General features: G+C 36.4%; 1 protein-coding gene and 2 pseudogenes across 1 annotated transcript; 2 read left to right on the forward strand and 1 right to left on the reverse strand.

The window, feature by feature from the left end:
- Positions 1–165: 165 nt before the first annotated feature.
- Positions 166–2,044, reverse strand: LOC110751572 (CASP-like protein 1E1). Its single transcript, XM_021952060.2, has 2 exons — positions 1,676–2,044; positions 166–638 (listed from the first exon to the last, which is right to left on the reverse strand). Exons 1-2 carry the CDS (start codon positions 1,933–1,935, stop codon positions 299–301), a joined length of 600 nt encoding a protein of 199 aa, XP_021807752.1. The 5' UTR covers positions 1,936–2,044; the 3' UTR covers positions 166–298.
- Positions 2,045–8,053: 6,009 nt separating this feature from the next.
- Positions 8,054–9,751, forward strand: LOC148297328 (CASP-like protein 1; annotated as a pseudogene).
- A 3,167-nt stretch (positions 9,752–12,918) lies between these two features.
- On the forward strand, positions 12,919–14,354 carry LOC110751571 (aspartic proteinase CDR1-like; annotated as a pseudogene).
- Positions 14,355–14,575: the final 221 nt, after the last annotated feature.

The raw sequence follows: 14,575 nt of genomic DNA on the forward strand, positions 1-14,575 counted from the left end.
TATTTTCCTTCCAATTAATGTTTGAAATTGAAGATACGCTTTGACTTTTTCACGAGAGATTATGTCATAATGATCTAACTGCTTCCATGTAGACTTTGGAAAGCAATTGACAACAATAAGCAGTTTCAGAAATACTATAGTGGACAAATAATACTTCAGAAGAAATATTGGTGAAAGAAATCAAATTTATTTATTATGCACACACCAAACTAGCTAGTACTTGACATGGAGAATAAAAATTGGGCTCTACCTCTGTTATAGGTATTGCAAATTAGAGGGTGCAGTGCATGCCATTATTCTACTTAGACCGCCTGTGGAGGCCTAAGGCAGCAAGCCCAACTAGGTACATAAATACTAGAGATGCAAGCAGGGACAGGACTATTGCAGCTGCCGCATGGTTACAAAATCGCCCGAACACGTTGCAGACCTTGTTCCATTGCACATGTGAATTCCCTTGGTACCCCATCAGACCAATTGCCGCGGCGGCTCCATTGCAGGAGAAGAGCAATGCCACCATTAACTGATCAAGGAAGATGATCACCAGCCCTAAGCTGCTCTTGGTGCCCCGATTCGCAAACAAAAGGACTAGGGAAAATGCTGCATATGCACATGCTATGGCATTTGCTACCACAAAGTACCTAGCACATAGTCAACCTTGGTAAAATTAGTTACAAAAAATTATACAATAATTACTTACCAATAATCTAGAGTTACCAAAACAAAAAGAAGGAAATTTTAGAGGAGTTTTTGTTGTTGTAGTTCTTGACAACACACTTTTTTTGCTCGCCACTGTTAATTGGTAACATTACAATACCCATTCATTTGTGTAGGTGGTAGATTAAATCACACTCATCTAGGTAATTAATGCGATGTTAATATTCGCCCCGATTACAGGTGGTGAGTAAACATATAGTCTACAAATTATAGACTGCGGTGTCCAGCACCAGATTGAAAATTAGTAAGACAAAGTAGTTGAGGACATTTACGCAAGTTTCTGTCATTGAGAACTCTATTTCAAGGAGGATGATAATGACAACAACAATGGTGAGAAGGTAGGATTACGTACTTATGAGGGACTTGTAAACTTGGATGATATTATTATGGTTGATGTCGACCTTTCACCACATAAAAGAAAACAAGCAAGAGGGACTTGTAAGTTTTCTCACATGCATAGGGGATTTTATGCAATCACGGGAATAATAGCTAGAAATATTTAGATAAGGCATGGGTGGGTGGAGGACTGAGTCAACTATGTGAGTTTACTGCAATTTGGAAGCTAAGATCTTCCAGATCTTCATGTAGGAGATATGTGTTCTGTTTTTATCTAAGAAATCCCTCGTTTATGATTTTGGCCTTAAGCTTCAGTTTGTGTTGTATCAAATCACATCTAGCTTTACTCAAGCCAATCTCTTATAAGGTTATGATTTCTAGGTCTTGGTAGATATCTCGCATCTCGCATAGTATGTTATGTTGTGAGACTGTTAATAGTTCTCGAATAACAGTCTGATAACATAACATGTTAGATTTTCCAACAAACATGTTAAATTTCGTCCAAAAAAAAAGAAGTTAAATAATGCAAAAAAAAAAAAAAAACTGTATGTGTGGATGTATCATCAAAGAAAACATTAGTAATTAGTTAGTGTTCAAATCAGAGAGAGAGAGAGAGAGAGCTTACACAAAAGCAGATAAGTAATGCCACTTAGCAGTGGCTGGAACATCAATAGGAGGCAAGGTTGGGAGGATCTTCACTGACACAATTTCGGTTTGTTTACTGACCCCAAGAACTACAGCTGCAGTTAGAGTTAGCATGAAGGCCAAAATCCTCAGAATTGACTCACAAGTCCCTGCTTTTCTCTGGTTTGCTACCTTCCCTTCCTTCTGATCCACCCCATCCATCCCACTATTGCTCCCAATGTACTGGCTCTGGCTCTCCATGTTCCCAAAGTACCAACCCAACTCAGAGACTAAAAGAAAGAATAGGAGAGAAGTTAAAGGACTAAGAGTAGTTTGAAGCTTTAAATAGATAGGCAGAGGATAGTGGGTTTATGCCCTTTTTTCATGAAGGGTAGAGTGTGAAATTAAGAGAGGATGACTTTTTCTTAAACATATATATTTTTTTTAGGGAGATTCACTATTATACCAAATATAGGAACCCAAATTATAAAATAAAAAAAACCCTATACGAAATAGACTTTAGAAACACACCCAAAGCCCATTTACAACATAACAAAAAAGTTTTTAACTTTTTTTAAATTACAAAACTGTCATTGATTTCTTAAAACAAACCCAACCCCAAAACCTCATAAAAAAAACCCAAAACACTCAATAGGGCATCAAAGTAATTTAATAATCAAAATTAAATTCAATAGGGCCAACTGTCAATTTTTGGGTTTGTTTATAGAAATGAAATGGTGTAGAATTTATTTATAGTTTTAGTGCTAAGAATGGATATATGACTAAAATATCTTTTTTTATTATTCAATAGATATTAAAGGAGAAAGGAATCGAACCGAAGAACTCGAATGCAGGTGTAAATGCTACTATACTTTATCTCTTAAACTACAAGGCTCTTGTAGAGAGAATGACTTTTTGGACAAATGGGTTAGGGTAGGGTCCATATGAATTCAACTTCAATGAACAACTAGGGAAAGGACAATGGCCAACAAAGGAGGTGGATAAGTTGGAAGAAGACACACTGGCAGAGGAATAGGACTCTGCTGGGTATGTGCTCATGCTATGCCACATTTTCATACTTCCGATATGTACGTATGTGATCAATTGGATATGTGGCGCCAGATTTATCTGCAGCCTCTCTAGACTCTATAGCTTGCGGGGTTTTCAAATGCGTCGATGAATTAGGACCAGCTGCCTAACAAGTTCAGGATAACTCTCACGCTCATGGATGGCCGGCTGGCAAGAAATGCATCATGTTATAATACGTGAACGAATAACATTATGTGACGGCCGATGTTTTCATATGATATACCACATAACATAATATTTTTTGTTTAGTTAATTTTTCACAAATATTAAACACGCGAGTTTGAATGAATGATATGTGTAATTTACGAATAATTGCATGATTAGATTTAGAATTTGATTGTAGATATCAATTTCGGTGTTAAAATATTGAAAGATAATAAATCAGTATCCCTAATAACATGAAATTAAGTGCACGTCACGGCCTCTCTTCTCTTGTGAATAGAAGATGTGTTGTCCACGCGTATTTCCAACACGGCTACCCCAGTTCAGTCCTTGAGCCCTTTTCTTGGTCAAGGCTGCAAGATTGGCTTTTACACTACCAACGTTTTCAATTATATGGGCAAAGGCCGCCTGACCCATACTTTGAAATACAAATTTCAACGAAAAACGAATAAGTTCAATGAAAGAAGAAGATATTTTATACTCAAATAATTAAATAATTAAATCTATTTAATTGTATGTTTCTCTCTCGTCGAGTCGTCTCCCTCACCTCTCTCATATGTCATTTTCTCTTTAAAAAGACTGGCAAACACACCAAGTTCGTAAAAAAAGTAATTAAGAACAATTATCCTTATACTCGAAATACTGTATTAAAATCCCCCATCCCCACTATCATTGATATAAATAATGAATGGCAGCAAAAACAGATCCTAAGAATGCGATCCAATCCTGGGGCAATCACTTTCTTCTCTACAATATTGTGCAAACGTGTCATTCTTTTCCCCCACAGGAACTGTGAATAAATTGTTAGTCAACACATAAGATAATAATTTAATTTCCAGAATGTAAATATTTGGTGGGATGACTTTTATAAGTTGGCACTGACAAGGTGATGAAGTTGGAAAGAAAACCTAAAAATACGAACCAGCTTTCACACAATGATTTCAGAATTGATATTATATTCCCGCCTTAACTATAATATTATTATAACGCCAGCAGTGAGTCTTAAATCCTGGTAGTTGATTGAAATTCAATAACTTAACCTACTAGTTGTTTCAAAAGTTATGACGCATTACAAAGTTATTATTATTATATTTTTTTTATGTATAAAAAAATTATTTATGATGTATAATATATTATGAGGGCTGACTACAATTATTATTAAAAAAATTGTCATAAATTGCATTCATATTTCAAACCTAATAAGATGATCTGCCACAAGAACTAATACTGCTCTCTTTGCGGCAAAATCACAATAAAAACCCAAATCCTTTTGGACGGGGATTTGCATAGGCTTGCATATTTCACAGGCCTTTGAGAATTCAATATCAAATCAAACACAATATAAAGACGATAAGATTTGATCTCGATCGAGGTGACAGAGATCCCATATAATGAGAAACACTTGTGTGAAACGTTTGCTATTTTCGACTACTCACGACATGCCACGTGTGATAACTTTTCCACGTGGCAGTTTGTGACTAATTGGAAATAACAAAACAGTGCTAACAATTCACACGTTTCATACAAGTTTTTCTACCTTGCTGGTCAGAGTTTTCGATTGAAGGTGACAAATATTTAAAAAATGTTAATGTTATTAAACTGAATTAGAGAATACCTCATATAACAGTGCTGGTCAAAATTTTAGATAAAAAGTAGGGGTTCTTAGATCTAAGTCCAAAACGATTAGCTATCATTGGGTCTAGTCCTCGTGTTTTTGGTTTTAGATGTAGGTCCTTTGACATTTATTACTTTTTTGTTGTGTCGATTTTACCCTTTAAGGTAAATAAGGAAAACACATTGAAAATCTAAATTTAATGCATTATTTCCTTGAAATTGAATTCCAAATTTTGAATTTTGAATTTTTTTTCCTTTATAATATTCCTAATATATAGATAAAATACAATTTAATCAATAAAAAGTAAAGACTCACATATTATACCAATCGATCAGACAAGCACCCACATTAAATTATGTACCTGACATACAGGTAAATAATGTTAATACATACATGTATATATGTACCTACCTTACTGGTAAGTGTTTTTTTTCTTGAATTTTCTTAAGCAGTTTTTTCTGGAGGTTCATATTTATATACATACGTACATGTCTTCCATGTAATAGTGTTTTTTTTTTTTTTTTTTCCAAAGAAATTTTGTATGAATTTTTATCTTAGTTGAGTTTAAAGATCCATACCAAGATATTATATGAGTTCAATTAGCTGGGCTAGAGGGTATAACTACCTAGACTATAGGTAATTTATGGATTTAATTACCTGGACCAGAGGTAATTTATGGGTTTAATTACCTGCATACTGCATACGAGGTGTATGCATAGGTACCTTACCTATTGTTAAGGTATGAAGTTTTAATGAACTCTTATTACAAATTTTGATGTCGGTATACCTTGGGAAAATTTCAGAATTCAATAAATAGATTTGCAATTAAATTCAAATCAAATATGATAATTAATATCCTACAAATCAATAACTTACCAGTTTTAGGAATTCATAATTTACCTTATTTATGTTTTAGGTGCATAACTGGAACAAAAAATAAAAAAATAAAAAAAAGTAAATATCAATAAATTGAAATAGGCATGTAATCTTATGTGGCGCAAAAGTCAAAGGACTTGGATCAACAACAATTTCTGCGTGGATTGCACCCAAAATCTCTCATCATAATTGGACTTATGCCAAATTTTCTATAAAAAGTAAAAAAATGTTAGGTACAAGTACAACTCTACTTCAACAATGGAAAATCTAATAGGGATAATTGCTGCATATATAAAGCGCAGCATTATGAAACTTAAATTCTGCAGAAAACGTGCACGGCGAACTGTAGTGACAAAATAAAAATGTCTACTTTCATTTATTATTTGTCTGAGCTAATTATGAGGCTAATTATTTATCGACGGCTATGTCAGCTAGGATTAATGAAGCATATATACACTTTAATTAATTTCTGCAACTAATAATGCATACAAACTTTAAATTTATTTCAAGTCAACTGTGAGAGAGAGAGAAGTTGCACCTTCCAAACCCAATTTAGATTCCAAGATAATAAATTTCAAACCATAAGGTTTTTCTTGCAGATGCAGTTCTAACCCCCAAATATAAAATGAACATTTTTGTCTCAATTGTTCTCCAAGCTGATCCTCAGTGTGGATTTTTACAAGCGCACAAGAAGTCCTCATGTCATGGCTGAATATTATGACTCAAACTCGAGCCAAACTATAGTACAAAAGAAGATTTCCATTATTCCGTATATTTTAAAATTGGGCAATTCGATGTCTTATGTTGTTAAATTGTCACATAAAATTACACGTTATAAAATGTCAAACATGAACACATTATCTTCTAATTAAAGAGGTGCTGATGTCCAAATCTGGATACAACTTGTGGGGAATAGAGAATGTGGTTATCTTCGGTAGATTAGGCAGAAGTAATATTCGGCAAGCGACGTAAGGTCTGCAAAGGAAAGAGAGAAAGCAATAGTCAAGACCTTGGCACTGGTTTTAGGTTAATTCACCTTTCCATTTTGGGAACATTGCCCTTTAATAGACAAAAAGTATTGGGATATTTGCACATTTATTCGATGTGAGACTTTTTGCAAGTTGATGTGGTAGCAACACACGTTCCTAAATCGGCATGATAACTTCTGCCTTCGGTAAAGACCCTTCAGCAGGATCATCAAGGTCGTATCCCAAATTAGTGTTTGATCGAAGTAAGGTACAACAAACTTTTGGAGCTTCTGTAGAGGCCCTTAGGCATGATGTCATTAAATGAAACTCTGATTTCCACATTACAGATAACACCTTCCTCCTCCCATAGTGCATACAATTTTTAAAGCTTGGAGGAGGACCACAGTACAGATAACACCTTCCTCCTCCCATAGTGCATAATTGAGAAGATGCAATTATCATACTTTCAATTAAATAAAGTAATGTTTTGGCCACAAAAAAAAAAAAGATAAATAAAGAAAATGAAGTTACCAAGTAGAAGATTCTCCCAAGCATCCCTTTGAGACTTGAGTTCCCCAAAAAGAAAAATTAGACCATCTCCAACCCATGTCAAAATTTAGGTTTCGAGTCCAAAATTCATCTCCAACCCATGTATTTGGGCAGGTGGAATTTGAGTCCAGGCGAAATATTGGGCGGAATACCAGTCTGGATATTGCCTGGACTGGAAATTTTTGTGGAGCCCAATAACCAGCTGTGCAGCCCATGTGAAAGGTGAAAAAAGAGGGCCCTGTGCTGCAGACTGATGTCGACCACTCACCTCCTTTCAACGGCTCCATTTTGAAAGCTCCTGATCCTTTTTAAACAAAAATATACCAACAGCTATTGCAAAGAAGTTGATGTTTCCCATTTTATTTTATTTTTAATTCCAACTTCTATATATAATCAATGGCCATGATTATTTTTAGGCAATCTCGACGGGAAAAATTCATATCCAACGGCTGAAATTTAAATCCAACAGTCAAATAATTTTTATAATTAATCTAAATTAGATCTAACCTCAAAACTCATCCCAAACTCTATAAATACTCATCTTTTTGTTATACTTGCTTTTATTCTTTAAGTAAAATTATTTTTGAATTTTTTTAGATCAAAGTGTTCAGAAAATTAAATCATGAATGTTGAAACAAAAATAATGTCAAGAAAAATTAATGATAAAAGAAAATTAGAGATTAACCATTCTTAAACAATTTAATAAAGTTGCGGACTCAAATTATGAGTCTGCAAGGTTGGAGGAAAAAACAATTTGAGTCCTAAAAATACATGAATAGTTGTATTTTAGAGGGTGAAAATTTGAGTTTAGCCTCAACATGGTTGGAGATAGTCTTAGATTTTCTATTTTTAACTTGAATTGGCTCAACCTGTATAGCCCATAAGATGTTACATATACTTCATAGTATGCCACTAACCCAAAAAAAAAAAATCAGATAAAACATTTGGGCGGCAGAGAAAGTCAACCACAAATTCCTCCCCTGAATTGAACCTATTAGTTTGCCTCTGATATATTACTGATTGTTCTGACCACTCCCTAATATTGTCTTGTCAACCTTAATCTGCTACTTATAATTGCCACTTGTAGCTCAATATCCAGAGACATTAAAAGTGATTAGTGATGGGATCAACTAAGAAGCCTGTCATTTACTTTTGCTGCAGTTTTCTAATTACGAGCTTATTGATCGTGTCATCAATGATTTGTGTTGTGTCCATGTTAACTACCAGGCGATCAGAAGATTGGGAGGACGATACCTCTTACTACGGAACCTTTTTATCCAATTTTACTGCGTCACCATCTTTCATGTGAGTTAAATTAAATATATATACATGCAACTCCCTAACTCTAAGTATCGAGAACATTTCTCTAATTGATACATTATTGACAATATCGATATATAAACCTGTTCTTTAACAAAAGCAAACGTTCTACAAAGAGTTATGTGTATAATCTAGATTAATTTGAAGGCGTATTCTTTAGAGTGCTTTAGTATGAAGGTTTCTTATCATTAACATTTGTTTACAATAGACAACACAAACCATTGAGTGCAAGATGAATTACAAAGTCTTCCTTTGGCCTTTAGAAAACACTTTTGAAACTATTAGAAAAGCACTCTCAAACTCAACCATTATTAGTCAATTGTTTCCTTTGTTTTCAATGTTTGTTACGAATAATTTGTTTTGCAAAATATGTTTTTGCTAAGGGAGCTGTTGTTGCCAATCCAATGAAATCGTCACTAATATTGTTTTAAAACTTGTTATTTTTTTTTGAAGATTGATTGCATATGTGCAGATACTTTGTGGTGGTATTCTCTGTGGCAGGCCTTTATAACATCATTATTAAGTTATCATCTTGTTTAGTCATCTGCTTATGATGTAGGACGAAATATGGTCAATCATGGCACGAGGAAAAGAAGGAAGGCGTATCGTTGGGATTTTCTAATTGATTGAAGAAGAATTGGAGTGAAGAAGAATTGGAGCGAAGAAGTGAAAAAGGACGTGGCAGGAATTTACAGATTTGGCGTCTGAGCTCCGATTGAGTTACATAATACCATCTCGAAAAGGGAAGAACGTCACGAGTCCAACACTGAGGTCGTTTGGCCTTCCAAAAGTTCATTTAAAAATTGTATTCAATTTACAGACTTTCCGTTTCTTTTCTGTTACGTTTTCAATAACTCCCCAGGGCAGTCCAAAGGGTGAGAACGTTGTATTTAATCAGCTGTCATGCTTGGTTGAGAGCATCTCGACTTTTATCAAATAATCAAAGAGAATTTTCTCTCTAATTTCCTGGTGGATTCTAGATTATCTTTCTTTAGGATTTTCACTTGAAAATCTATTTGCTTGTGCTACGTCAGCTTAGCTCCAACTTCCCCAACAATGTTGCTCCTCTTTGCGTTTTTTGATGTGGTTAGCTCTCTCTCTCTCTCTCTCTCTCTCCAAAGTGAACCTAGCTAAATTTGCACTATATGTTAGCTCTCTCTTTCTCCATGTGTTACATTTTTTTTTTCTTAAGTAAACACAAAATTAAACTAATCCGTGCAAAATTATAATGTGACAGTTGACACTGGGGCTGGTAGCCTCGGCCACTGGCAGCTTTGGCTTTGTTGTATATACCTTACAAATGGGCAACGATAACTTCAACTGGTCGGAGTTTTGCAACGTTTACAACACCTTCTGCAACCATCTAGGATTCTCCGTCGGCGTCTCCATATTTGCCACCATTTTGCTCATCTTTCTTCTCTGGACCTCCCTCTTTTCTTTTTACAAAAGAATTTCAAAGCAAAGCCCACCACCACAATTAACACAGGCAGAGGCATAGTTGAAATTTTTTTCCTCTAATTTTTGTATTGTGAATCTCACCTCTGCATGTAACTGCACATTATGGTGATGCCATACGTGTTGGGTGAATAAAGGGTACCATTGTAATTTGCATCTCTCAAAGAGTGTTTTGTATATCTTCTCTGCAATGAGTAAATGTTAGGGGTGAGCACGGTCCGGTTTGGACCGGTTTTCGTTAAAAAATGGAATTTGAATCGAAAATGTAGACTGGTTTGATTTGGACCGATTCTGCTTAAAAATCCATATAGAAATCCGAACCAACCCGGACCTGTCCGATTTTAGTTCGGTTCCTGCTGTTCCGATTTGGGCATGGGCCCAAAATTTTATTTTTTTTATTTTTTTACAGACCTGCCCAAAATGTATTTATATACCAATATACCCAAAATTTAAGGTTCCATCAAACTTTCAACACATCAAAATGAATCAAACTTCAACAAAAATACAGTCCAAATTCAATCCAACTTCAACATATAAATTACAACTCAAATTCAATCAAACTTCAACAAAATAAGTTCTAAAATAAATTACAAGCCAAATACAACCAAAATTCAATCCAAATATATATTACAACCCAAATTCAATCCAACTTCATTAAATTCCTCCTAACATTGAAAAGTAGCTGGAGCTGTGGTGCTAGGTGTGGATGAAATCATGATATCTACATAAAAAAAAAACATAAACACATTAAAACATTAGTCAGATGTACATATTATATATATAATACATTAATAAAGCACATAAAATTATAAAGACATAACTAATTCAATCGATTCATAGAACTCCATCTCTTGAATTGTTGGCTCATATTGTAAAGAGGATATGTCATCCGACCTTAACCAAAATTCCAGAGATTATGAAATTGAATAAATGGACAAAAGTTAAGCTGATCCTGTATCAGCTGCCAAATCGGTTTATATGTGATATGTGACTACATAAAAATATGGCTGAATTTGAGCCAATGATAATTAAGAAGTCATAATTTTCGTTAGAACCCAGACTCTAATGCAAAATAAGATTTCCATTATTTGTAAATACGGCTGATTAGATATTGCGAGATGCTATTTTGTTAGTCATATGTACGTACGTATTTCTAATGCATAATAAACATAATTTTTGCAAAATTTTTAGTAAAACACACAAAATTCACGTATTATACAAATAATTCTCTTATATTATTGAATAAGAATAATATACCCTAAGTTGATAGCATATCAAAACCCTAAGTTGCGACCAAATAAAAAAAGGAACAGTAGGCATGCCCCAATCCACACCAAACCGTTTGCACGGCCCAAATAGCACCAGGCTTGCAGCTCGTCATCGCCTCCACAACTCCAGGATGCACCATCACTGCACCGCATCAGTCAAATGGGCCTGGCCCATGACATGAAAAAAAAACGGTAGTAGCCTACTCCAGCAATCGATGTCACCATCATAGCTGGCCGTGCTGGCCACCCCATGTGGTCACAACTACAACCAGTTAAGCCCACCCAGCAGGTCCTCGCCGCAAAAAAAAAAAAGGGAAATTCATGGGAGCCTGCAGTAGCGTTGCTCATGACGACAACCAGTCGGGCCCACCCAGCTTGTCCTAGCCGCGAAAAAAAAATCGACCTACCTTGGCGTGCACCGCGACTCCTCTCCTCGACAATCAGTACATTCATTCAAAATCTCTCTCACAAGTTAGAAAGTAGAGGATGAAAAGTTTGCAATTTGAAGAGGAGTGAAAAGAAGCTTTGTATTTATAAAGGTTAGGCATCCTAAGTCAAGGAGGAATTACAAGCCTATTACCATTGGGAGCCCAACTCCAAGAAGAAGTCAAAAGCCTACTCCAATTAGAAGCCCAACTCAAGGAAGAAAGCCCAGTAAATATTTCTCATCGCCTCCATGCCTCACAATCGCAATGCAGAAGTTGGGGGGCGCATTTGTGAGAACATATATTTCACCGGCCAATAAGAAGACAACACGTGGAAAAGGAATACTTCTTAGGTCAAACTAATTACCATAATTAAAGTCTATTTAATTAGGGAAATTATCTTTGATTTTAGATAGGAATATCTCCCTAAATCAGGGAACCAATCTCCACCAAATCTCTTGGAATAATTTCCTCTTGGAATAATTTCTATAATTTTTTTGGGGAAGAATAATCCTAACCAAACAAGGATTATTTTCCCAAAACCCTAGCACACAAGGAGACTATAAATACATAGCTACGCAAGACATTTGAGGAAATTCTTTTTAATTGCTTTCTCACCCAAAAAAACCCTCTCTCTCTCTCTCTCTCTCTCTCTCTCACGGCTAAGCGCCACCACATACGGCTAAGGCCACCCGACTCTCCCAATGAGAGAAAACTATTTACTCCTATTTATTTAGCAGGGATCGAGGAAGAGATAGAAGGAAGATCGAAGGTTGAGGAATCATCCCATGAATATTTCCCTTGCGGAATTTTGCTCAAACAGACATAATTGTCATTGCACTGTGCAAAAGCCATACGCTTGCTGCAAAGGAGAGATCCGATCGAATGGTTTGAGCAGTGGTTTGAGGGAAGTTTTGAGGGCAGTTTTGAGGGCTTGGACTCTGCAGGACCAGATGTTACATTTCTTTTTTATGGTGCAGTGCAGAAGTCATGCTAACGAAGCAAACTACTTATATTAAAGTAGAGCAGGGACTTTGGTGCCTTACCATTATCAGGTCCAACGAAAAGTTGTCCACATTTGCAAATATTCAGCAGCAGAACTGTTATTTTGGTTATGACCTTGAACAAAGAGTGATTTCATTTGCTCCAGTTGGCTGTGCTACCTTCTGATCACGACTTGGCACGGGGGTTAGCTAGGTTAGCTGTATAGCCATGGCCAGGAGCTTGGACATGCTTTTGTATCATATTAGTCTTTCCTCATCTTTTGATTCCAAGACAGGCATTCACACCCTTGAAGCTTTTCTTCAGCTTCCTGTGGCTGTTTTTCCAATATGAACCCTTAACCATAAAATACCTAACCATGCAACAATTCTTTCTAATGTCTAAATATTATTCACTCAGTTGCTTTCGATGCAAGTAAAGGTACCACATCCTTGATGCCTTTCTTGACCTACTTTTTTTATATTAGTTCACAAACTTACATGGTATACATTAATAACTAAATCTACTCCTAATGCTGCCTTATTAATAGACAACTATTGCACCAAAATGCATAGATTACCTTCCTAAAAAAGCATTAGTTGGCTAGGTACTTAAATTCTGATGCAGTATTCACATATATTAGATAATGGGCATATCACCGCCCTCTCTCTTTTCCACCATTTTCTTCTTCTTGAACACCATCTTTATTCTTCAATCCATAAACTCTATCAACAGCAGTACTGCAGGTGATGGCTTTTCGGTTCGTCTGATCCACCGTGACTCACCTCTATCCCCATCATACAATCATTCCATGACTGCCTATGATCGTATACAAGCTGCTGCTTATCGTTCTGTCTTGCGTCTTAACCAGATCCAGTCACTCACCACCACCTTTTCATCCTCAGAACAAGATATCTCTTCTAGAATAGTCCCTGAAAATGGTGAGTACATAGTGACTTTCTCTGTGGGCACTCCCCCTACCCAAGTACATGCCTTCATGGACACTGGAAGTGAGGTCATTTGGGTCAAATGCTCACAAAGATCCCCTGTCTTCAACCCTGCAAAATCCTCCTCTTATGGTCACCATCCGTGTGATTCCCTTGCCTGTGAGGCTTTAGGGGTACGCAGGAGAGCCTGCGCAGAGTTTCTTGACCCTTGCTACTATAGGGTAAGATATGGAGATGGTTCTACAACAGAGGGAACTCTGTCCCATGACAAGTTTGCATTTGAAGACCCTGAGAGGAACCTTGTGGATGTTGGTCACTTGGATTTTGGTTGTTCTGACTACTCTTCATGGCATTTTGTTGGGAATGAAGCAGGTGCTCTCGGCTTGAGCCGGCAGCCCCTGTCCTTAATTTCTCACCTAGGCATAAAAAAGTTCTCATACTGCATGGTGCTCCCGAACAACGAGGGATCGGGAAGCAGGATGTATTTTGGATCAGAGGCAGTGATCTCTGGTGGGCAAACTCCATTTCTGGAGGGAGAGGATCGGTATTACTATGTCACTCTTATTGGAATTCGCATTGGTGACCAAAATGTACCTCTCCCTGATGGGATTTTTAACAGGACAAGTGATGGGGAAGGAGGGTTTATGATTGATTCAGGCACAACTTACACATTTCTTAGATCAGAAGCATATGATGCATTGATCAAGGCACTAAGCGAAGCCATAGATTTTCCACAAAGGAGAGGACCAAGCGAATGGTTTGAGTTGTGTTTTGAAGGAAGTTTTGAGGACTTGGAATCTGCAGCACCTGATGTGACATTCATTTTTGATGGTGCAGAAGTCATTCTAATGAAACAAACTACTTACATTGAAGCAAAGAAGGGGCTTTGGTGCCTTGCCATGTTGAGGTCCAATGAAAAGTTGTCCATATTTGGAAATGTCCAGCAACAGAACTATTTTGTTGGTTTTGACCTTGAAGAACAAGTGGTTTCTTTTGCTCCAGTTGACGACTGTGCTACCTTCTAGTAGGTAGTGGCCTAACCAAATTCAACAATATTTCTCATCTTTCAAGACTTTTAATCAGAAAAAAAAAATTTGCTAGGAACTCTTTTTATCAACCTTTGATTTCACCCTTAGGAAAACAGAAGCCACAAAATCAAAGACCTATTTCTCTCTCTCTCTCTGTGTATATATAACACTTTGTGAACACAAGAAAGCCCCCACCAACCCAACTTTTTATTTTCCTT

This window comes from Prunus avium, chromosome 1, assembly GCF_965620075.1.
Source record: "Prunus avium chromosome 1, drPruAviu1.hap1.1, whole genome shotgun sequence".
NCBI lineage: Eukaryota > Viridiplantae > Streptophyta > Magnoliopsida > Rosales > Rosaceae > Prunus > Prunus avium.

Excerpts from the sequence above, each read along its gene's own strand:
- LOC110751572 (XM_021952060.2), bottom strand. The coding sequence starts at position 1,935 with ATGGAGAGCCAGAGCCAGTACATTGGGAGCAATAGTGGGATGGATGGG. Across the intron at positions 639-1,675 it reads CATTACTTATCTGCTTTTGT|GTACTTTGTGGTAGCAAATG; the intron begins GTAAGCTCTCTC and ends ACTATGTGCTAG.